This window comes from Lampetra fluviatilis, chromosome 3 (genome assembly GCF_964198595.1).
Source record: "Lampetra fluviatilis chromosome 3, kcLamFluv1.1, whole genome shotgun sequence".
NCBI classification, from domain to species: domain Eukaryota; kingdom Metazoa; phylum Chordata; class Hyperoartia; order Petromyzontiformes; family Petromyzontidae; genus Lampetra; species Lampetra fluviatilis.
Window position 1 is genome coordinate 34,111,204 of NC_136277.1, and position 24,415 is coordinate 34,135,618.

At 55.8% G+C, this 24,415-nt stretch overlaps 1 protein-coding gene across 3 annotated transcripts in view; it reads left to right on the top strand.

Annotated features, from left to right (window-relative positions):
• The window catches only part of LOC144931055 (SH2 domain-containing adapter protein B-like), a 91,856-nt gene that overhangs the window by 19,511 nt on the left and 47,930 nt on the right, over positions 1-24,415 (top strand). For all 3 annotated transcript variants that reach the window (XM_078854955.1, XM_078854956.1, XM_078854954.1), the window contains one exon: positions 8,044-8,173. In XM_078854955.1, the coding sequence (XP_078711081.1) occupies positions 8,044-8,173 (130 nt within the window). The remainder of the gene's footprint in view (positions 1-8,043; positions 8,174-24,415) is intronic.

The window sequence follows — 24,415 nt, forward strand, 5'->3', positions numbered from 1 at the left end:
CGCGTGAACCAACCGGAGCACAGACATTCGTTGCCGGGCGCGTGCGCGATTCAATGCGTTTATTGCAAGGTTAAGAATGCACCCATAGTCGTCGCCGTCGTCATCTTCATCAGCCATGGTCAGTCCACTGCTGGATTAAGGTCACCCCCAGTCCGGCGATGTCGGCAGTGAAATCACGGGGGCCGAATTCAGCGATGAATGTCGGTCGTGGCGGAGACACCTCCGCGATTTCGCAATAAAAACAACTGGACGATGAGTAACATTCACCAGCATGTGACTCAGGTCCTGTGTCTTGTGAAAACAGGGCCCTTTGTGAGTGAGGGTGGTCGAGACTGCCCAGCAAACAGATCCCCCCTTTAAGTCTATAACTTGGCTAATTCTTTGAACGGCCAGCGCTAAGGCATAGCGTGATGTAGCGATGAATTGTCCAGCTCCAGCGGGTGATCGGAGCGGTGCAACTCGCGTGTGCCCACGGGATTTGAACTCGAAACCCGCTGACGTGGCACCGCGGCTTGGTGCCACGTCAAGCAATCATCATCATCATCGTCAATCACGATAATGATTGTTCGTTGACCTTCCCCCGCACCTCGGCTTAGTACGATTGGACACGTACGGTGCAAACAAAGTTCAACATACATACGATTTGTCGCAAAAACCTCGAGGCAGAATTAAAATTCCGAACTCGTTCTGCTTGCACAGGTGTGTGGGGGCTCTATCATCCCACTGCGTTTTTGACGCGATGTAAATTAACAGTGAGGATTGCACTAAAACATTCTGAGAATCTATTTCGCTATAAAAACTGAGAACGTAAATCAATTGAAAGAAATCGATTTGAACACGCACAATTAGATCCGTGTGTCACGAGCGTCAGAATCAATTTTAATCAATGAATCATTAGCCAATGATGATTCATCGTGATCGATCGTAGCAGGGATATCTTTGACGTGGAGCAATGTCTCCTCTGCCACCTCCCCCCCAATCCCCCCCGCCCCCTACCACCCCCCTCATCTACATCCTCGCCTCCTCTCTGCACTGCGAAAATAGAGATACAGAATATTCTCGCTGAGTCTCAAGACTCTCTTTGGGGAAGATCCTACATCGGGATATTTGGCCAATTGTTTTAAAAACAAAAATTCACGTGGGAGGAAACAGGTGCGGCCAGCAAATCATTCCACACAAACCCCATTTTTCTGTACTGCCTCTGTGCAGGGCCCAGAAGGTACAGGTCGCCAGGGAGATGAGCGAGCGAGTGCTGTGGAGTGTGACCCCTGGAGGTCACGTGGGATGCGTACTCCACGGGTTGCAGCAACACCCCACCATCGTGACTGGGTTCACAATGGGCAGTCGCAGCTCATCTTTTTTTCAAACTTTTATGTTGTCTGCTCTCGGCTTGTATCGATTCGCTCCCCCCCATGGGGATTTGATCCTCGGCGTCATTAGATGCTTTGTAGTCATAATAGTAATAGTAGTTCATAGGATTTTTTTCGGTAAAGTCACGTAGGTAAAAACATTAAAAAGTAAAATAAAATAAAAATAAAAATCACGACAGCCACGAAAGCTGTATCAAGTGGCTGTGACGGTACCACCTGAAGACGGAAGCTTGTGTTGCCTCCGAAACGTCGTGATTTTTATTTTTATTTTATTTTACTTTTTAATGTTTTTACCTACGTGACTTTACCGAAAAAACCTAAGAATATGAATCATTGCAGTCACGAAAGCTTCAAATCTAGAATTAGTTCATAGGAATGTGGAAGCCTGTTGACCACTGGCTCAGGGCTTGCCCAGTGGTGTGCCTATCGAGTGTGCAGGCAGTGCAACTGCGTATGGAGAAGAGGGGATGGGGGGGGGCACGTGTTGGAGTGGTGACCCAGGCGCTGAGATATGAAGAGATAAGAAAATTACAAATTCGAAGGCGGGTGAGCAGTGAAGGGGGAGGGGGGGCAGGGGGTTATTTGATCTTTTGCCCCAGGTCCATGCCGGCCATTCTTCACCGTTGGGGTTGCCGGTTGGGACGAGTGCTGCGAGCGCCGTTCACGACGCTGCATTCGCAGCGTCTCCGGCTCGAGACGCGAGTCCCACCGCGGCCGCTCCCGGCAAACGCCGCTCCGCACGCCGCTCGGCACGCCGCCGTCTCCGCGTCGGCTCGCGCCGACAGCTGCTGGCGCTATTTATTGTCGCCTAATTTCGGCGGAATGGCCCTCCGATATAAATCGATCCTCTCGCCAGACACCCCGGTGGCCAATTTCTTCCCTGGCCGCTCGAGCATCGCGGCACGCACGGAGCGCAATCAACATGCGGCAGGGGTGGCGGCAGGGGTGGCGGGTGCGAGAGGGTGGGTGAGACGTGAGCGCAGAGACTACCAACGTGACATCACCAACAAGGGTCACTATCTTCAACAGCATCATTCTCAGCAACGTCATCATCATCGCCACCATCATCATCGCCATACACTCGTCAATATCAATATCCATCCATCTTTAACCAGCATCTTCCATCATCCATTCATCATCATGATTATCATCCACCCATGATCATCCATCATCATCACCACCATCCATAATCATTCACCATCATCCATCGCTCATCATCATTATCTTCACAACCACCATCCATCATCATCACCATCTGTGGGCCGTTTTGGGCCGAACAATCACCCGTTGTGTAGTCACTCGGTCACGTCAGCAGTCACGCGGTCAGCTGAGCGGTTACTCGGTCACGTGAGCGGTCACTCAGTTGGGCAGTTACTCGGTCACGTGAGCGGTCACTCGGTCACATCAGTGGTCACTTTGTCACGTGAGCGGTCACTCGGTCACGTGAGCGATGGATGGTGGCCCTGCAGGTCTAGCCTGGTGCACGCCCCTGGGACTCTGTTGATTTTCGGGCAAAACGAAACGAGAGAATCCCACGATTCGGTTGGGGTTTATTCATTTTTTGGCAGCAGTAGCAGCAGCAGCGGCGGCGTGGGCGTGGGGCGCGGACTGGCCTTGGTGGGGAAACCTCGTGATCATAGACGGGAGATGAGATATGGGACAGGATTTTTTTTCTATAATCAGATGGAGCGGGCGAGCCGGGACAATGTCCGCCTGTAACGTTTTCATCTCCGTGCCGCTGCCTGTTTAAAAATCGCTGTGTTGTTTACAAAAGGAATTCAAATAGATTATTGTGCTCATGCTGCATGAGTGCATTTTTCCTTAAACCCACCCACCTAGGACGTTTGCCTCACGTTGTTTTCACGCGAGCGCCGCTCTGCTTAATTAGTCTGCACTCAACACGTTTTGCTTTTCTCTCCGCCCGTGAAGGGGGCTGATGTCAGCAGGTCAGGAACACTGCTAGGAGCTACCCCAGGACTGAAATTGCACAAACACCCTCCCAAACTCATCAGCCTGGGGTTAACGAAACTCTCCCGCGCAGGTGTCCCTTACCGATGAACCTCGGCGAGCTCTCACCTGCTTAAGCGACGGACGTTGATTAATATTGACCCCGCCGGCGTGTGTGCGTGCGTGTCTGTGGGGAACTCTAGTTGCTGAGAGGCCCGATCGTCGATGACTCAGTAATGATTATTGGGCGGCCGTGATGACTTTGGGAGTGTCATGGACACGCTGGCTCCGCACGCGCGCACGGGCGTGCATACAGATGCAGCGGTCACATGGCTCCGTGCAGATCTGTGATTGGTTCTTCTCTATTCTATGGGAGAAGGGGACGGGGGGCTTGTTCTCTCCCCCTCGTCCCATAAAACAATATCTGCATGAGATGTTTGGAATTGGGCCAAACATCGAATGCGGGATCATCGTGTAAAAACAAGTCTTGAGGCTCAGTGAGACTCTTTTGTATAAATCGCAATATTACCGTGCAGTAAAGTGTACAGGCATAAACAAGAACCCACCTATAGTAATGTGACACGTGCTATTGAGAGAATGGGTTCCACCATATGAATGTAGTATTTCCCACCAATAGCTAAGCTTCACCTCTGGACATTACCACCACTCAATGCGAGATTGAGCTTGGAGACTGATTCGTTTTACTGGCACATGATGTCGCATGCAGAGAGACGTGGTGTGTTGCACAATCGATGTCGATCATTCCTAGGTCACGTATTTCTCTGCAGAAGGGTCATTGCTTGACACCTTGACCTTTGTAGTCTGTGGCAAAGCAGCCATAACGTCGATCGGTGTGCGTGGGGATTTTTTTCTGATTACTGGCACTGTAGTACGTATACTGTCTGTCGAGGTCAAGAGGTCATCACGGCCAACGCCGTAGATGCCTCCACAGCTCGCCGTCCCTTCATTGTAGTCCACAGCACCAGCCCAGACATCGCTCTCGATGGTACCAGCTGAGGTGGCTTCATTCTAGCGGCCAATAGCGGTGAGCAATGTGATAACCCACTTCTCAGTAAATCCACTCTCATTAGCCACGTAAGTAAATCAACACGAGAAACCTGTCACTACCTCCGGTGGTACCAGCGTCTGCTCGGGCCCGTGGACGAGACTACAGTCTGTCCTCCTGCAACGCGGTGGGAGTTGCGTTCCTCAAGAACACCGCGTTGTGGAAACATCGCGTTGTAAGATATAGGGTAAAGCACGGTCCGCGATAACACGTGGGATGCGTACGCAGGCTGAACAAAGATTGGGGCGCGTGGGTAGCATCTAGAAGCATCCAGCAGCATCCCAATGCCTTGTGTGATCACGCTATGCCGAGGCAGCCGTACGATCGATTTTTTTCTACCCTCGCGACGAAGTTCTGTTCGCTCGATCGCGTTAAACCCAATTCGCATCCGCGTTATAAAAAAGAAATGTGTTCCCTAAACACATTATAGCATAACAGACTGTGCTTCCTTCTGCCAGATGTGGCAGCAATCGCACGGGGTGAACACGTGGCTGGCAGGCACATCGCTCAGACTTGTGCTTGTGCGCACGTCAATGAGACTGCACTGTCATCAACGCGACCAACATTCGTCGTGCTAGATCGCGTACGGCGCAACTGTGTCGTGCACCCACCTCCACCTGACACGGCCAAGTCGTAAGGTTGTCACGTGAACAGAAAACGGGCCAAGTGCTTGTCACGATACTCTTCCGCGATCTAAACCCACAAACTTTGCCGTGAATCAACGCAAACGCGTTCAGTATACGCGCACGCAAACGCACGTAAACGCACATAAACACAAATGTAAAAGCGCACACAACGAGCTCTGCATAATGATGCAGCAGCGTCTTTATGTATCGCTGCGTGCACGGTTTATAGGGCACCGTACATGCATAATTTATCTTCGCGTTGCAAGTTTATCTCGTAAGAACCAATTTCTCGCCGTCTCTGGTGACATGTTGCTTCTGACGTCTGCACACGAGATGCTCTTGCCGATAGTCAAACGCTAACATTTATTATTTGTGTGCGCTCTAAAAAGTTCCTTTAATTTCACGTTTCGTCGAGGTTGCCACGGGTGTTGTAATGGATTAGCTCTGCGCAGGCGAGGCGCGGTCAACGCCTCGATATGGGCGACTTCTCAGTGTTGTCATTTCCACAGTGGATGGCGTCGTCTTCGTGTGATGCCCAGCGGCGGCGATGTCACCCGTGGGGGTTTGTTTTGCCCCGCGTGCGGATCCCCGAGTCCGAGGCGTTCGTCCTCTTCCCGGAGAGGTCGACCGCTCTCGGGCCGGTGTCCACCACCGCCAGCGACACCCTGCTCACGTCCACCGATCAACCCGCACCCCCGCTACTTGTGCGTCGATCGCTTCCCCGACCTTCTTCATCCACTCACTCCCCCGGTCGCCGCTCGCTCGACCGCGCACGCACGAGGCTCACGCGCGCATGCATAATCACGCGGACGGACATCGCTGGCAAACGTGCGAAATCACACGCAGCCACGCAAGCACACGCAGCGATGCTAGCATACACAATCACCCATAGCCACACGTGCACACACAATCACGCGTAGGCACACAAGCATACACAATCACACATCGCTTCGCAATCACACAGCCACACGGCACACACAATCACATAGCCACACGAACACACACAATCACACATGGCCACACGAACACACACAATCACACATGTCCACACGAACACACAATCACACATGGCCACACGAACACACAATCACACATGGCCACACGAGCACACACAATCACACATGTCCACACGAACACACAATCACACATGTCCACACGAACACACAATCACACATGGCCACACGAACACACAATCACACATGTCCACACGAACACACAATCACACATGGCCACACGAACACACACAATCACACATGTCTACACGAACACACAATCACACATGGCCACACGAACACACACAATCACACATGTCCACACGAACACACAATCACACATGGCCACACGAACACACACAATCACACATGTCCACACGAACACACACAATCACACATGTCCACACGAACACACACAATCACACATGTCCACACGAACACATACAATCACACATGTCCACACGAACACACACAATCACACATGTCCACACGAACACACAATCACACATGGCCACACGAACACACACAATCACACATGTCCACACGAACACACACAATCACACATGTCCACACGAACACACACAATCACACATGTCCACACGAACACATACAATCACACATGTCCACACGAACACACACAATCACACATGTCCACACGAACACACACAATCACACATGTCCACACGAACACACACAATCACACATGTCCACACGAACACACACAATCACACATGGCCACACGAACACACACAATCACACATGTCCACACGAACACACACAATCACACATGTCCACACGAGCACACACAATCACACATGTCCACACGAACACACACAATCACACATGTCCACACGAACACACACAATCACACATGTCCACACGAGCACACACAATCACACATGGCCACACGAACACACACAATCACACATGGCCACACGAACACACACAATCACACATGTCCACACGAACACACACAATCACACATGTCCACACGAACACACAATCACACATGTCCACACGAGCACACACAATCACACATGGCCACACGAACACACACAATCACACATGGCCACACGAACACACACAATCACACATGTCCACACGAACACACACAATCACACATAGCCACACGAACACGCACAATCACACATGTCCACACGAACACACACAATCACACATGGCCACACGAACACATACAATCACACATGGCTACGCGAGCACACACATTCACATGAACAAGCATGTCGAGTGCTCGTGAACGCGACAGAACACTTCGGTCTTCACGCTCATCGGGCTGCGGAGTGGTGCACACCGCTCGCGCTGCACGTGGCCCCTTGTTCCACTGTGCATTTGGGATTACTCAATCCATCTGTGTGGCTCTTTGTGCGTGTATTCTTTTATTCAAATTTCCTCTCTTGTCCAAAACACTCCATAGCCAAACGCTGCGAAGGCGGGACCCTCGTGAAAGAGAGGTCTTGAGGCTCGCCGATGCTTTCCAGGGCATTATTATTGAACTGTATCATGCGATTTTTTTCACGGGTGGAGTAGTGGCAAAGTGCATAGCGACCTGGATTTCATTCCTGGCCACGGTTAACATCAGTGGTGAGTGAAAACTAAACCGGCGCTGGGCAGCCACCATCACCGAACCGCACTAACCAGCAGGGCGCAAAGCGAGCAAGCCCCATAACTGACACGGCATGGGGAGGCGTTCATCCAGCAGTGGAGTGGCAGATGACTGTGGAATAAAATAATGTTGCCGCTCGCGACGAGAGCAGCAACGCCGCCTAGGCGTTGCTGCGGAGCCCTCTCGCCGCCGGTCGCGGCTCACGCGATCGTCGTCGCACTGTACGCAGAGAGGGCGGCTGTGATCAATCGGACGATTCATTCGTTGCGTGTCTTTTGCCCTCTGCTCCCACCGCCTCCCTCTCCTCTCCGCTACCCCGTACATCCCCTCCCCCCTCCGATTCTCATCTTCTCTCCCCAAACCCCCCTACCATCCCCTTCCCTCCTTTCTGGTGCCCCCCCTCTCCTCCCACCGGCAGGTGATTATCCTGGAGGATTACGCCGACCCCTTTGATGCCGAAAAAAAATCCAAAGGGCAGAAGAAGGACGAGGCCGGCGCCGAGAACGACGGCTACATGGAGCCGTACGAGGCGCAGAAGATGATTAAAGGTACCGGTGCGTCGCTGCCGCGTGGCCGGCGTGACGATGGCGTCCTGGCAGGCCGCGGGGCCGCGTCGCCCCGCGGCAGTCATCGCCGGGCAATCGGCCGTTTTTCGTTTCGTGGCGACGCTGACATTAACTCTGTCTCCCTCGCCGCTTATCGCGGAAGCAGCGAGGGAGTCCGAGCAACCGCCGAGTCGCTGGCGCTCCGTACAAGGTGGTTGCATCGCGGGGGGGCTCCATCATCACCCACCCTCACCGCCAGCACCCCACCGCCCCCCAACTGGCATTGAATCTCCCCGGCCCGTGAAGCGACACCCGCCGCCGATGCCCGCAGGCCTCCCCCGCCGACGCTCGTTGAGAATTCCCATCTGCGACGCGTGTGCACACACGCTGCGCTGCATCGACGCGCGTACTTCTGTCAAAACGTGCAGATTTCACGGCACTTAATGGCGCGTTCACGCCAACACCAACAGCGCAAATGGCCCGTGAATGTCTGCGCATCTGGCTGCCCACTCCTTGCCAATTGAACGAGCGAGCGAGGGTCGACCGGGTGAAGTGACCGAGTGGGTAGGTTGGGGATTGATTGAGCGAGCGAGTCGGGGATTGAGTGGGCGGGCAAGAGAGCGAGCGAGCAAATGGGTGAGGGAGTGAGTGACCCAGCCGGCGAGAGAGTGAGTGAGTGAGCGAACGAGTAGTTGGGCGAGCGAGTAGGTGAGCAAGCAAGTGAGCCTTCTCCGTTTCTGTCGAGTGAATGGGGGACCCTTCCACTTTCACGGCCTTCGTTAAGGAAACCTGCAAGCAGGAGCGGGAGGAGAAGCAGCAGGAGGGGATGGCGGGGAGGGGAGTTGGAGCCGCGGGCGACCTCAGCCGAGCAACCAAACGATGAGAAATGTTCGCGGTGGCATTCTCAATGCCGCCCTCGCGCGCCGCTGTCATAAATTCCCCGTGACCTCTGAACCCAGAACTTCGCTTCCTCCGCCGCCCGGTCGGCCCGGCCGTGCATGCGGCGTGTTACGCCGCGAGCGCCGCGAGCCCGCTCCGCCATCGCTGAGTCGACCCCCCTTCAACCCTCCCCCCCCACCATTCCCGACCATGAGCGGCGAGCAACGAGCAGAGAAGAGCGAGCGTCTGCACAAATATGGAGGGCGCGGTCGCTCCACATCACCATTTCACTGCACTACTTTTACCTCTTTAAATGTTTTCTTTCATTGGTTTTGTTTTTACTATTTTTATGACCGTGCTGTCCCATCAATCGCAAATCGCTCCGCCTCGGACGCTCGGCGTTATTTCTCTTGCTGGCGTGGCGAGGCTCCGTCGTGCCCGCTGATGCGACAGTGATTTCTCTGTCCCACCTGCTGTGCCCCTACCCTTGGCATTCTCATTTTGTTTTTTATTTGCAGCGCAAGCGAGCAGTCTCATAACCCGGGCGGTAAACCAATTACCGTAAGGTCAGCACCCCCCTTCATCAAAGATGCAACCTTCTCTTTAGGAGCTCCCTTAGCTATCCCCCCACCCCGCCCCCCTCCTTTGCTAACCTCTCTCTTAGAGCCCCCAAACAACCCAACTCGGGCACTCCTGGACTCCATCACCTCCCCACCTTCCCTCCTCAATATTTCACATCCTGCTGCCACTGTCCCTCCAGGACATCGTCCATCAGGCGGCCCGGGCGCCCAGCGCGACGCGAGACCAGCGTCTGCCGACACTCGACCCCCGCTCAGACGCCCCAACCCCCCGTGCCCCCATCGTTTCTCCGTCCCCTTGAGCCCAGCTTTCCGCACCACCCCTCCCTTCCGCCCCCAACCCCCACCGCCCCTCCCCTGCCCGTATTTGGTGAGCCCCTCTAACCGGGCTGTGCCGGCGCGCTCCCTCGTCTGGGGGGGGGGGAGGGGGGGTTTGGCGGCAGCTGGCCGCTCGGCGCCAAATTTATTAAACGGCTGCGTGGGCCGCGTCGTCGCCTGGGCGAGGCGGCGAGCGATGGAGAGAGCCGGGGGCGAGGCGACGCACGCGGGCCTCCGTCTCTCGCCGAGCGGCCCCCGGCAGCCGCGGCGGCAGCGGCAGCACTCGTGGCGAGACGCATCCTGGATGTGGCGTGCCGGGGCCAGACGTGTGCTTGCGGGTCACCGACCCGGACGGAGCCGGCTGAAATTAAGCCCCGGACGCATTCCTGCGCTGTGTGACGATTTGTTTTGAGAATCCCCCGCGAGCAGCGCACGCGGATCGGCGCCCGGAGGTCGTGGCCCTGGGGGCCGTCCTCGTGCCAGACGGTGGACGGCCGTACGAGCAGCTGTCGGATGTCGAGAGTCGACTTTCCAGCAGCTGCGGGACCCTGGCACGAGGAAGGAAGCGACGGCAAAGGGACCACATGCAGTGCAGCCCGGCACACCGTGTCCAGTAGACGTCTCGCTATGGCTGCGGCCGCTTCTTGCCGTTCACGTGGGCCTCTACTCCAGTCCGCACGGCGGCCGGGAAAAATGTACGGCGACGAAAAACATCGGAGAATGGTGTCGTTGCCGGGAACTCGAATGTCAACAATGACCGGGTGCATCCAAGACCGATTTCGTGCCGCGTGAACGCAGACGCGCACGTGAGCAGCGCGCAAACAGTCACGTGCCAACGTCGCCCCCCTCGGCTTCCTCGTCCCTAGCTCGGCGATGCCGGGGAGGGGGTGGCGGAGGGGGGGAGGGGGGGAGGGGGGGAGGGGGCTGCCGGGTGGCACAATTCCCACCGTAGGTGTTGCGTTAGTTGATTTGCGTCCCCAGCCAGCTCACAAACAACGCCTCTCGGCAATCCGTTCTGCCCGCGCGGCATTGCGGAGGTTCAGGGGGGGGGGGGGGGTCCGTCTCCCCGCCCGCCGCCGTCCGCGGTGCAGCGGCGCGAGAGCGTGTTTCCATCCCGGCGTGTGCCGTTTGACATTTATTTTACATAAACACGAGCGGAGTTGTTTACTTTTGAGAGAGCAACGCGTGATTTGCGCGGAGGCGCGACCTCCACGCGAGGTGTGGGTGCGCGATGGCGGCGGCTGCGTGACCCCCCCAACGTATTTAATGGATTTGCGTTGCCGCATTTCAGAGCTGTCGGCTCGGCGCAGGGTAATGGTGATCACGGCCTCGCTTGGCTCCATCCGTCTCTCCCCTTCCGCGCGCTCCCCCGGTCACCGCGACACGCGCTCACCTGCTACGTCTGAACAGCAACGAGAACGTCAACAAACGTGACGACACGAAACAAAACGAGCGGAATTAATCCACCGGGGCCGGACGGGCGAGCATTCCGCAGGAGCAACGTCCGCCACCCTAGATGCGGGAGAATGCCGGGAATCGGAGCGTCGGGGCCGGTTGGATCGTCGGGGGGGGGGTGGGGGCGGGGGTCGTGACAGCTGAGCAGCCGGACGGGAGATGCGGCGGCGCCTCCCGCACCGCCAACCCCACCGCCGCCCGTCACTCCCTGTCTCACCTGTGGTTTCGCCGAGACACGCCACCCTCATTCACGGGTTCTGCTTCGGCGAGTGAGCGAGCCTCATCGCAGGCCACAACCGCTCAAGCCACCACTGGCTGCCGACGTGACTCGGCCAAGTTGAAAACTCCTTCCAGTGACGCTTTCCTGGAGAAATTGAAGACATTATTGGTGTTGTTGTTGTGCATCAATGACAAGGGCGCTTCTCACCATCTTCATCTCACTCGACTCGCCTTCACGAACTCTCCGCTCTGGCAACTGGGGCTTCCTGTCAACTCTCAGCCAACCTTCACTCACTGAGGGCCCTGCTGTGTGGGGATGATTGACAAATTACATTCTAACGAATGTGTTTGAGCAGGCAGGAGCTGTTTATGCACGAGCCGCCGTATCAGCAGCTGCACAGCGTTGCCATATCAGCAGCTGCACAGCGTTGCCAAGGCTCCCCTCTGCAAACTTGGCTTGGCAACTACGATTCAATTGCAGTTATGTCAATTTCTTTGTGGTTGTCATACGCAATAGACATTTATCTGGCATAGGAATGTGTAATTTCCCCCTTCCTGCCACTGGCTCAGGACAATAAACAGGAGATGAGCACTCCTTCAATGTTCATTAGAGCAGGGATCTCACTTTACTATTCCTTTGCTCAAAAGAAGATCCATTACCCCGATTGCCAGCTAAATATGTATAGTCTCTGCTCTGAGAGGGAGTGTAGAGGCACGGCGGCGGTGTCGCTTCTGTCCCTCTGTGCCGTGCGCACACACAACGCTGCCAGAGTGCTCCCTTGTCTATGTTGACGCAATGACACATCCCTACGTAACCCGCCATTTCAAACAAGACGACGACGACGATGACGATGTCAGCAAAGCACCGCTGGAGTCGGTGGAGATGTCGGGTTGGGTGGTGGGGGCAGGAAAGACGGGGGGGCAGTGGTGGCATTGGTGGAGGCGATGGAAGCCGGACATCTGTTTTCGATTAATTCTCGTCGCCAAACGAGAGAGAATTAGTCAAAACAATCGGACTGCATTGAGCAGCAGCAGCAGAAAAGCGCAGCTCATTGTCGGCGTGATGAGTTTGCCGGCCGGCGAGAGAGCCACGATTCGGCGGTGGGGGGGGGGGTCACCTCCCCGCGTGTCCCTCGGGTCACACGCGTGCCCCGTGCCGGGCGCCGGCTCGGACTCGCGGCTGCCTCGCCGCTCCAACCCCACAACCCGGAACGCGACCCTCGACCGCGCACAAAGCGTGCGCCCTGCGCCGGGCAACGCACGGAGGGAGCGCGAGTCGCCCCGTCGCTGGAAAGTTAGTAGCAACAGGATTAATAGGAAGAATAAAAATGCTTTCATTTAATATTGCGTCATTCATGCGAATAGCTTCCCAGAACGCCTTACATTCGTTATATATAAGGATCAAATTCCAAATACAGCCACTACTACCAAGTCAAATTAAAAATGTATACACACATGAAGGCACCAAAACAAAAATCACAAACAGAAAAAAGTGATCGCAACAAAGATGATCGCGGCCACTAGCGCTGCTGCCTCTGTTTCCCGTCTTTATCAGGACTCGTGATTTCTTTTGTTTCGTTATTTTAATGGGCTGGCCGCATGCGCCCGCGATTTTCCCGTCATTGTCACCGGTGTCCTCGGGCTGTCGATTTCTACGACATTGGTTCAGGAATTTTAAGGAGGTATGGGCGCACATGAATGTGCATTGCGCACACAAAGACAAAGATCTCGCGTGCGGCCTTTAACAGACTGTCGGGGAAAGTGCTTTTAGCGAGTAGCACCGATGAAGGCCGGCACGGCACACGAGGGGGTGGGTGGCCAACACCACGCCCGGCCGCCTTTGTCTCCCCAGTGCTGATCTTGACTTCTCTGTTCAGTTCGTGCGTTGTCGCTCCGTGTCGGCCGTCACGATTTTTTGTCGCTCGTGCTGAACATAGGCCCAAACGCCAAGCGGCCGTCAACAAACAGCGCCGTCGAAGGTATGACGGAGAACAGTTTGCGCTTTCCTTGACCCCACGGTCACCTTGAACCAGAGGCCGCCTCGGTGGGCTCTCACCTGGTCAAGACGAAGCCGATCAACCAATCAATCGGCCAATCCAATCCCACAGCGAAAAAAAACACTTAAACGCAAAACCATAAACGGGGCGAGATGGGGAGCGAGCACGCGGGAGAGACGGAGATCAAACGCAGATTGAGCGATCTCACGGGGGGGGCACTGGGGGCTCTCGCGTGCCGAGCGCCACACGTGGAGCAACGCGGCGGCCTTTGAGTTGGCGAGCAAACTTAATGACAAGAGTGAACTACGCGAGCCCGGGTGGGGGCTGGGGGAAGTGAGTGGTGAGCTGGGAGAGATGGGGGGGGTAGGGGTGGAGGGATGATGGGGGAAGGAAAGAACATTCTCATTTGTCAGCGTCTCAATGAAGCCGGCACAATAACCCCGGCCTCCGGAATGGATTTAAATTCTGTCGGGGGAGCTGTACGATCGCACGACACCCGTCTCCCTGCCCCCCCGCCCCTCACGAGCCCCTCTCTCCTTCACTCTCTCGCCCTGTCTCCCTCTCTCCTTCACTCTCTCGCCCGTCTCTCTCTCTCCTTCACTCTCTCGCCCCGTCTCCCTCTCTCCTTCACTCTCTCGCCCCGTCTCCCTCTCTCCTTCACTCTCTCGCCCCGTCTCCCTCTCTCCTTCACTCTCTCGCCCCGTCTCCCTCTCTCCTTCACTCTCTCGCCCCGTCTCTCTCTCTCCTTCACTCTCTCGCCCCGTCTCTCTCTCTCCTTCACTCTCTCGCCCCGTCTCCCTCTCTCCATCACTCTCTCGCCCCGTCTCCCTCTCTCCTTCACTCTCTCGCCCCGTCTCCCTCTCTCCTTCACTCTCTCGCCCCGTCTTCCTCTCTCCTTCACTCTCTCGCCCCGTCTCTCTCTCTCCTTCACTCTCTCGCCCCGTCTCCCTCTCTCCTTCACTCTCTCGCCCCGTCTCCCTCTCTCCTTCACTCTCTCGCCCCGTCTCCCTCTCTCCTTCACTCTCTCGCCCCGTTTCCCTCTCTCCTTCACTCTCTCGCCCCGTCTCCCTCTCTCCCTCGCTCTCGCTTGTCGTTGAGTGAGCGGCGGTCCCCGGATTGATGGGAGCGCGATGCCGAGTGGCGTCCATCACTGCTCCGCCGTTTTGTCGGGGCTAATTGGATGGAGATGCCGGGTGCGGTGGTCGGGTGGTGGGGGGGGAAGGGGGAGCACGATGGGGGAGGGGGGGTGGTGGAGGCTTCGCTCTGTTGGGAGAGACCAGCGCTGTTTCTCTCTCCCTCCATCTCCGCCGCCGATTACTCAGCGGTCCCCTCCGACTCAGCAGCGCTCCGTGATGGACGGGGAGCCGCGGCGGCACGGGTTGACTCCACCTCTCTCGCACCCAGCGTCGCTCCCCGCCCAGCCGGCGCTGATTATGCGACGCATTTCAAAGGGGGGGGGGGGGGGGTTGGCGGGTGGCGCCCAGACCCGCACCCTCAATGTAAACCTCTCCGAGTGGGAAGTTCAACTGCGAAGAGCTTCGAGTTTAGCTGCTGCCAACCGTGCGACTGGCGCAGGATCTGGCGGAAGGGATGGCAGAGATGGCGAGGCGAGGCAGTGGCATCGGCGGCGCTGTCTCGGGATGCGCACCGGCCTCTCTGACTTGGAGCTGTGCCTGCGCAGCCACCCCGAGGAGCTGCCTCTAAATAATTGGGGGTACGCGGTGGGACTGCTTCTCCTCCTGTTCATGAGTGGGGGGGGCGCCCCCCCCCCTTGTAGCCCCCCGACTCCCCCTCCCCCACTAATGATGAAGTTGCTACCCCCAGACAATGAAGCTGCCACTGCCGTCGCGCGGCTCTGTGTGATGCGGTGAGCGTCCGTCGTCGGCGAACATCGCGCTGCATTAGGGAATTGGTTTTACAAGCGCAGCTCCCTGTGTGCAGAGAGAGTAGAAATCCGATGCAGCGTGTGGGGAGGGAGGTAGGGAGGGGAGTTGGAATGGATTGCAGCGTGGCCGAGGCAGTGGCGTAGCCACCGAGTGTGCAGGCGGTGCGACTGCACTGCAACTCACAGGGAAGGAGGGACCCAGGGGTCGGGCTACGAAGAGGGGGGGGCAGGGTCGGGAGACCGCACACCAACGACGCGACGTCGCTGTGCCGAGGAGATCTCGAGCCGAGTGCCCCCAGGTGCGAGTACAGGTTCGAGTTGTGGCCGTGGTTTTATGACGTCGCTGTAAGCGGTCGCATTTGCAGCGGCGGTGAAACGACACGCGTCAAAATCAATCGGCGCCACGAGGCGCCCGTAACGTCGCCCCGCGCCTGAGCCGTGGCGGCCTCACCGAGTCTCGAGACAAGTTTTCAGGAGGAGCCCCGCTGCATTGTGGATGTTTGGTTGGTTGACCAGACTTGACCACGCTGGTCAGGGCCGGTTGCTGAAGGGATTGGCTCTGAACCATTCAGCCATCAATCTTGATTTGAAGCTTTCGTCACTGCAGGAATCCATACTCTTTGGTTCGTTCGGTAAAGTCACGTAGGTCAATGAGTGATCAATGACTCCCACCTGAAGACGGTTGCTTGTGTGGCGATCGAAACGTCGTGATCTATTATTATTTTTCTACCTACGTGGTTTTTCCGAAAAAACCAAGACTATGCATTCAGCTATCATTCGCCATTGATGTTAGCCCCGCTGCACATGAACGGGTGGGTGGCCAGCACCACGTACAGCCGCCTTTGTCTCCCCAAAGTTGATGCTTACACATCATATCAGGTGCTCATTTAAGGCTGGGTTGACCGAGGGGAGGCCCAGGACGGTAAAGATATTTTGACTCCGATGCTGGTTATGAGTGGGAATCGAACTCGGACCGCCGGGTTCATAGCGCAGCGCGCTAACCGCTACACTACCGCTCCCCACACAGGGCACGCGCACACACACACATTCAGGCAGGCTCAGCGTAACGTTGCATGAACGGGCGAGTGCGAACACGCGCAACTCGCGTCGCGGGTGATCCTGCGCGGCTGTAAACGAGCGGGGCGAGCCGATTCGCTGGTACGGAGCGCGCCCTCCCTCGAGTGGGCTTCCAAAATAAATGTTTAATTTGTGATCACAGCTCAACACAACACCGTTTTGTCCTGGTTCTCTGTCGGCAGCCCCACCAGCTGTTGGGCCTCTCCCTCCCGCGGGCTCGCGGGGGGCGAAGCCGCGGCTCCAGTCCGAGTGCCGCAGTGGCGTCCAGGTGAAGCGCCGATTGTTGTTGTTGTTGTTCGTTGTAGAGGTCGTGGTGCAGTTGGCATGGGGGGCGGTGGTGCAGCGGTTAGTGCACTGCGATATGAACCCGGCGACCTGTGTTCGGTTCCCGTTCACGGCCAACACCAGCGACGATTTTCTGAATCGGTCCTGGGCCTCCCCTAGATCGACTCAGCCTCAAATGAGTACCTGGTGCTGTGTGTAAACATCGCCACTGGGGAGACAAAGGCGGCCGGGTGTGGTGCTGGCCACTCGCCTCCTTCGAGTGCCTTGCCGGCCATCATGAGGTGCTCGCTAGCAGCACTAATGAGTGTCTTTGTCTGTGGTAGAGTTGCCTGGAGTGGCGTGGTGCGGTTGGGTGGATGGTGGTTTGGTGGGTGGGTGAGTGGGTGGTGGTTATATGGGTGAGTGAGTGGGTGGTGGTTATGTGGGTGGGTGAGTGGGTGGTGGTTATGTGGGTGGGTGAGTTGGTGGTGGTCATGTGGATGGTGGCGGCTGCGTGAGTGCTGGCTACGCGGGTGGTGGTTGCGTTGATTGCGCGGTGAGGCGCGGTTGCTGTGTGTGGTGGTTGAGTGCGGTGTTGGGGGGGGGGCTAACGACGCCCCCCTCCATCTGCCTCTCTCCCCCCCCCCGCCCCATGGGCCCGCGTCGCCGTTCGTTACGGACGTGGCCACGCGCCACATCTGTGTCGTCGTTAATATTTCATGCTTTATTATTCCCATCCCACTCCTGGCCGAGCGCGGGCCGAGCCTCCGTTTGCTGCGCCGCCCCACGTCGTGGCGTTCTAATCCCCGCGGCAAGAGGTCACGGCAGAGTTCGGGCTGGAAACTTACAGCCGGCGATTACGCTTTAATTTGGGTCGCGAAACGAAGGGTTCCGTTTGATCGCTTGGCCATTGGGGGGGGGGGGGGGGGGTGGTGCGGCTGAGCCTTTGATCGCGCGTTTGTTTTGTTTGGAGAGGGAATCACTCGCATGAAATTATTTTTGTCCGCACCACAAATTAAATTCTAAAGCTGAGTAAATAAAGGAATCGTAATTTAAAACGTATAATGCAGTACATTAGTAATGCATAATAAATTGCTGAAAATCAATGCGATATATAATATAATAAGAAGAAATTCTACGCAAATATGTACATGACTCAAACATTCATCTGATTGTGTCGACCTTCATTCGGAGCCGAGTGGCCTCGCCATCCCAATGAAGCACACGTCACGCAACACCCACCCCTCCTAACAACCTTGGCTCTCCAGCCACAACCTCTTCTGGCCACACTCACTCTCAACCTCAATCTCTCCTCCCCGACACAACCCCTATCCTATCCATACCACCCTCCGCCACTACCGCGTGATTCGCCGTCTTATTGAGCGGCTTTTGCCATCACATTTCACCTTTTGCGTGACCGTCGGGGTCGCAGGTCAGCCGCCCTCTGCGGCCGCACCACACTTAGGTTATTGTTCTCGGCCTCCCGAGGACAGAAGCTGGCGGCGGATCTCTCCACGAAGCAGGTGGCCCTCGACTCGGGAGCTTCCAAACGTTTCTCACGGAGCCACTCGGGCACACAGTGACAGAACGCCGCATCCCTCCATCGGTCTTTGCGAAGCTCTAAAATATTTACGGGATCCCAGGACACCAACAAATCCAGAGTGGCCTTCTCTAAAGCCTGGGACCACGCGTGGCGATTTATTACAGAACGATTGTCGGGTGCATTGCCACCCTGTTGACTGAAAAATCGTGCTCCGTTGCCGCATCGGCAATGATTCCTCCTTTGCCGTTCATTTCTCATTGTTAACGGATAGCGCGTAGAACGTTGGTGCAGTGGTCAGCGCACTGTGCTACGGACCCGGCCACGGCTAATATCAGCGGTGAGTGATCTTTCTGTCCTCCCAATTCACCAACACGCACTGACCAGCGAGGCGCGGTGTGATAAAAACAACACCACGATAGATCAACACTAAAGGCAGTTTAACACGTAGGCTTTCGCAACCAATATCATCCTTAATAGAGGTTTTTGGGTTAGATCGCGTAAATATATAAATGGGTAGTTAAAACCCACCACCACCCGACACAGCCAACTAGGAAGGGTCGTCACGTAAACAGAATGTGGCCAATTCCCCCCCGCCCCCCCACATTGGGCAAGAGCGCAGAAGGGTGGTAAACACATCTCCACAAATCTGGCTGTCGCCTGATGAAGCTAGTCGTAATTACTGGCGAAACGTCGTACTCAGTTTGTAAATGTTGTGGCTTGGCTCTCCAACACACCGGTTAGTGCTGTACTAGTGACGAATTGGCCACGTTTTGTTTACGTGACAACCCTTACTAGTTGGCTGTGTCTGGTGGTGGCGGGTTTAACGACACAATTATATATTTACTCGATCTAACCCAAAAAAACCTCGATTGTGAACACTAAAGGCATTCTTCCAGCAGTGGATTTACACAAGGGCCGTACAACAGATTGCGCAGATGCTGACCGAACAAACAATAGCAGAGTGAGAGGTGGCCATTGGCCTGTAAACATGAAGTAAGTTTGTCGGAGAACCCTAGACCGACGAGAGAGTCGCCTCCTGGGCTGAGCTGGGAAACGCTTCTCGGGAGTGAATTTGGCTGGGCGTGGATTTTTCCTTCATTCAGTTTCCCAGCCGCTCGTCACTCTGCAGCGGACGATATTTGGACGGGGCTGGCAGGGTGAGCCTTGTCCCTGCACCGGGTCAATCTCGTTGAGGGATGTTGGCCAGCGAGAGCGGTGAGGCGAGCCAGCCGACCTCACCTCGGTGACCTCACCCCGGTGACCTCACCTGGCCGCTCGACAGCCATGTCGCCGAGATCGCAGCGGCGGGGTCCGACGGTTCCCCACCTCGACGGGCAGTCGGCGCCACCTCCGCACAGCTGAGTTAATTACTGCGAACCCAGGGACAGATTAGGATCCAATTAAGGTCGACGGGTTTAACCGTAGGTAGCGATCGCTGTGAGCTCGATCGACCCCGGCATTACGTCATCGCTGCCGCCGCCGCCACTGCTGCTGTTGCTGCAGGAAACAGAGATGTCGGCAATGAGTTCTCGGACGCATCGCCGCGGTGCCGTCAGCGGGCATTACTCCTCGCCGTTATGGCGCGCGGTTGGCAGGTCGTTAACGTAAATCACGGACATCGGAGGGACCATAACCGCGCCCCACGGCGCCGCCTGTAATGGGCTGAGATGTGGACCCCGCACTTTGGCTGACCTCTGCCAGAGTGGTTCCTCTTCTGCGGAGCCTGTGACCACCGGATCAGCCAATTCCTGACGAGAGTCCACAAGGGCACTGTGATCATTAGTTGACCCTTCTGCGGGATTTTGAAAATGTGTCATTTGTGCTGTTATCTGGGCAGGAGGGGTGGGTGGTGATGCAGAGGTTGGCACGCTGCGCCATGAACCTGGCTACCTGAGTTTGAGTTCTGCCCACGGCTAGCATCAAGTGGCGAGTGATATCTGAACGGGGCCTGTCCTACTTCACTAAACCGCACGGAGATTACACAACTCCGCCATCGCTGATGCCGTGTGGGAGGGAGGTGGTCATCCAGCAGTGGATTGAGAAAGAGTCTTAGCTCTCTGGCCAGGAGGTGGCCTCATTATGGTGTTAAGATAATCAGTGGCGCTATGTGGCATGTCAGCATCATCATCATCACGATCACAATCAAAACTACTGCCATCAACTTCATCGTCATCATCACAATCATCATGAGTAGCATGTACATCACCCTAATCATCATCATCATCGTCGTCGTCATCATCATGCTGTTGTCCTTCCCCACACCTTCAATTAGCACGGTTGACTACGTACTGTGCGAAAGAAGTTCAGCGTACGTACATCATCGTCGTCACCATTATTTTCATTGTCATCATCTTGATAAATCATCATCACAACCATCGTCGTCGTTGTCACCGTTTCCGTCGTCATCGCCGTCCCAGTGGAGCGGAGTGAATGGGAGCCGCTCTGCGTGGAGGTTTGGAGCGCGAGGCGGTTACGCAAACGGCGCCGGTTTCCAGCCAGACCCTAATCAGGCAAATCCCGATGATTTCTCCAGAGCCTCGAGCTTCATTACAGGCCACCTGTCGTTTTGCAATCACAGTTCATTTTGCTTACGGAGGGGAAATATTTAATGTTGTGTTTTTTTCGAAATTTCATTACGTTACAGTGTTCCATTTTGTCGCTCAATTTTCCCACCCTCGCCTCAAATGTGCGTGTGCGCATCTGCCCGTCTGCGTGCGTCCGCCCGTGTGTGTGTGTGCGTGGAGCGTGGCACGGTGATTAAAGCACTGCGGTACCACCCGTATCGTTCAAATCTCAGGCACGGCTAGCATCAGTGACGAGTGAAATCTGAACTGGTTCTGGCCCCCCTCGCCTCCCTGGCCGTCACTGATGGCGCCCAGCAAAGTACGGTCAAAATATCTTAGCCAGGGCTGGGCTGCCCCTGGGTGGACTCGGCTATACAAAGAAATTTGCACCTGGTGCGGCATTATAAACATCAGCGGCGGGGAGGCAAAGGTGGAAAGGCGTGTGTGTTGCTGGCCACCCACGCCTTCACAGGTGCTCGCTGACGACACTTGCCCCAGCAGTCTGTTAAAGGCTACACGGGGGGTCTTTGTCGTGTGAAATCAGCCGTGCGGGCGTTTGATCGCCGGATTTGAAATTCTAATGACGCGTTCCGCTGCGGCCAGACACCGAGCGCTGCACCTCCTGACGGGCGAGTTCGGTCTGAGCCCGAAGGTGGTCGGCGCGCGAGCCAGAACCGCCGTGCGGTTATTTAAAAAAAAAAAGAATCCCTTTCCGTTCAGAACGACGCGGCAAAGTGCGGTCAAAATAACCCCTACGGGCACGGACAGGCAGGCCCTCATCCAACAGTGGATTGAAAGAGTTTCTGTACGTGACAAAGGGGGCTCAGCGTGCGCACGCACGTGACACGCTGCTCAGCAGGTGCCGCGAGCGCAGGGCCGCCGTTTCTGCGCACGGCGGCGGCGGCCGCTGCTGTGCCGTAAATGCCTTCCCAAATATTCCTCTGTCTGAACTCCAAGCCCCCCCCCCTCACCCCCGCCTCACCCCCGCCTCCACCCCCCTCCATCCTCCTTCATATCCTCGTCGTCACCTCCACTCGTGTGGTTCTCTCTCAACTTGACTTTGGGTCGACCGCCGCTCGACGGTCGCTCGCTTGATCCTTCTCCGCGGCTGCCCCCCTTTGTCTGGGAGGGATTATAATCGCTCGCTCTCTCTCTCTCCCCGTGTCGCTCATCTGGCTAACACTCGCGCTGATTACAAGCGCGATAAATGGATCTTAATTAATATCAGGAGCGTCCTGCTCGTCATGTTGGGGGCCACTTTCTCATGGCCCATGGTTTTTGTTGCGTGCGGGAGGAAATCAGAATGCTGGGAGAAAGCCCTCCTGGTGCGATTGGGCGTCACTCAAAACTCCCCGCAGGCATCTGCGTGGAGTCTCAGCGACTCGTAGTGTGGGGGTCTCTCTCTTCCCCGTCTCACAGCCGCCGAACGATCCTTCCCCTGCTCACTTCACGGGGCGCCCTCTCCCCATCCCGAGCCTTCACAACCTTGGGGGGGCCCAGCTCTGCCACCTAAACCCATCGATCGTTTGCCGCGGCGTAAGACTCCACGTGCCGCACTCTCTGAGCCCCCGCTTCCCTGACCCGCACTGACCAGCGCGGTGAAGTATGATCACACAAGCCCCCCCCCCCCCGCCATAGAGTGTAACACCGCGCCGTCGTGCCACGTTAGTTTTTGCCGCGCCGTTCGCTGCGGTGCGAGGGCGGAGATGAAGCGACGGAATCGGATCGCGTGGCAGGTGAATCGTGCCATCGCAGAACCGTCGTGAGAGGTGGCCACGGCCTGGGGCGGCTGTTCATCCAGCAGTGGATAGATCGTGTCTGGTGACGACGAAGTCCCTTGAAGGGTTAACGTGGCCGAAGGAGCGGCAGGTGAACGGAGATTGGATTCCTGGCTGCCCCTTTGTTTGTCATTTAAAGCTCGAGACGGAGGCCCCGACTGAACCCGGCTGAACCTTCCAGCGAAGATGGATTGAGGTCCTTCAGTTTAGCGCTTACACAACTGATCGTGTGTGTGTGTGGGATGTCGTGTTTATTAGTTTATCTGTGTATACACATACGTATGTGTGTATCTAGATTTGGGGCTGCACGTGTGTGTACTGCACTGCGTGTGTGTGTGTGTATGAGGTTGCGTGTTTGTGCGTATGGCATCGTCTGGGATTGTGTGTGTGTGTGTGTCTTTGTTTATGATTGTGTGTTTACGAGGTGGCTTGTATGTGTGTATTTGTGTGTACCAAGCCATGTGTGTGTGGTGTAGCGGTTAGCACGCCGCGTTCGATTCCCGCTCACGGCCAACGATGGTGACGATTTTCTGAACCGGTTTTGGGCCTCCCCCTAGGTTGACTCAGCCTCAAATGAGGACCTGGTGCGGTGTGTAAACATCGCCACAGGGGACACAAAGGCGGCCGGGCGTGGTTTTGGCCACCCACCCCCTCACGTGCTGTGCCGGCCCTCATAGGTGCTCGCTAACAGCACTTGCCCCAATGGTCTGTTATAGGCTCCACGGGGGATCTTTGTCTTTGTGTGTGTGTACCAGCCGTGTGTTTGTGAATTAGCACGTGTGTGTGTGTTTTTTATTGGTCTCAATAAATTCTTATTTTCTCTCGTATCTCGCGCGTCGAATTTGCACCAACGTGGAGCCAAGCGAGGGATGGACCAGAAAGCGAAGATTAGATGGTGGAGCATCCAATTACGACGGTTATTAGGAATGCAAATAAGCAATTATCTGTAAACGGCTGTGTTAACTGTGTGTGTGGGGTAGGGGACATGGTTATTGTGCAGATCAGTGTGTGTGGTGTTTTTCCCAGTGCACGGAGACGGACAGGGATTTTTAATTTATACCCAGATAAGATGCAGTCATTCACATTAACACTACGCCTGCCTCTATACGTGTGTCTGTCTGTGTGTTGTGTGTATATCTGTGTCTTCGTATCTGTGTTGTGTGTGTGTATCTATGTATCGTTGTCTTTTGTATTTTGTCTTTGCGTGTGCATTCACGTTATGCCTGTGTGGCGGTGAGCATCAGCACAATCATTCGTGCATTGCGCTACAAACTCGACAACCTGAGTTCAAGTCGCGACCACGGCTAACAGTGGCGAGTGACATCAGAACTAATCCTGAATCTAAATTGACTGAACCGTGAATAAATACCTGGCGTGATGTGCAAAACATTAGCACTGCAGAGACAAAGGCGCCGTGCCGCCCACACCACCACCGTTGTTCCGGCCTGAGTAAGTTCTCGCTAACAGCACTTGACCCAACATCCTGAAGCTTATATGGGCTATCTTTGCCTTTATGAATAAGTGACACGTTTCGATAGCCACTGATGTTGTGTTTACAGTGGGTGTGAAATACAGCCACGCCAGCGCGGGTGCCCGCGTCTGTCTCTTGAACCCTCTAATCCTGCCGAGATGAGAGGATATTGACAGACGTGGTCTCGATGGAGCCAGCAGGCCCGTCAGAAAGTTAC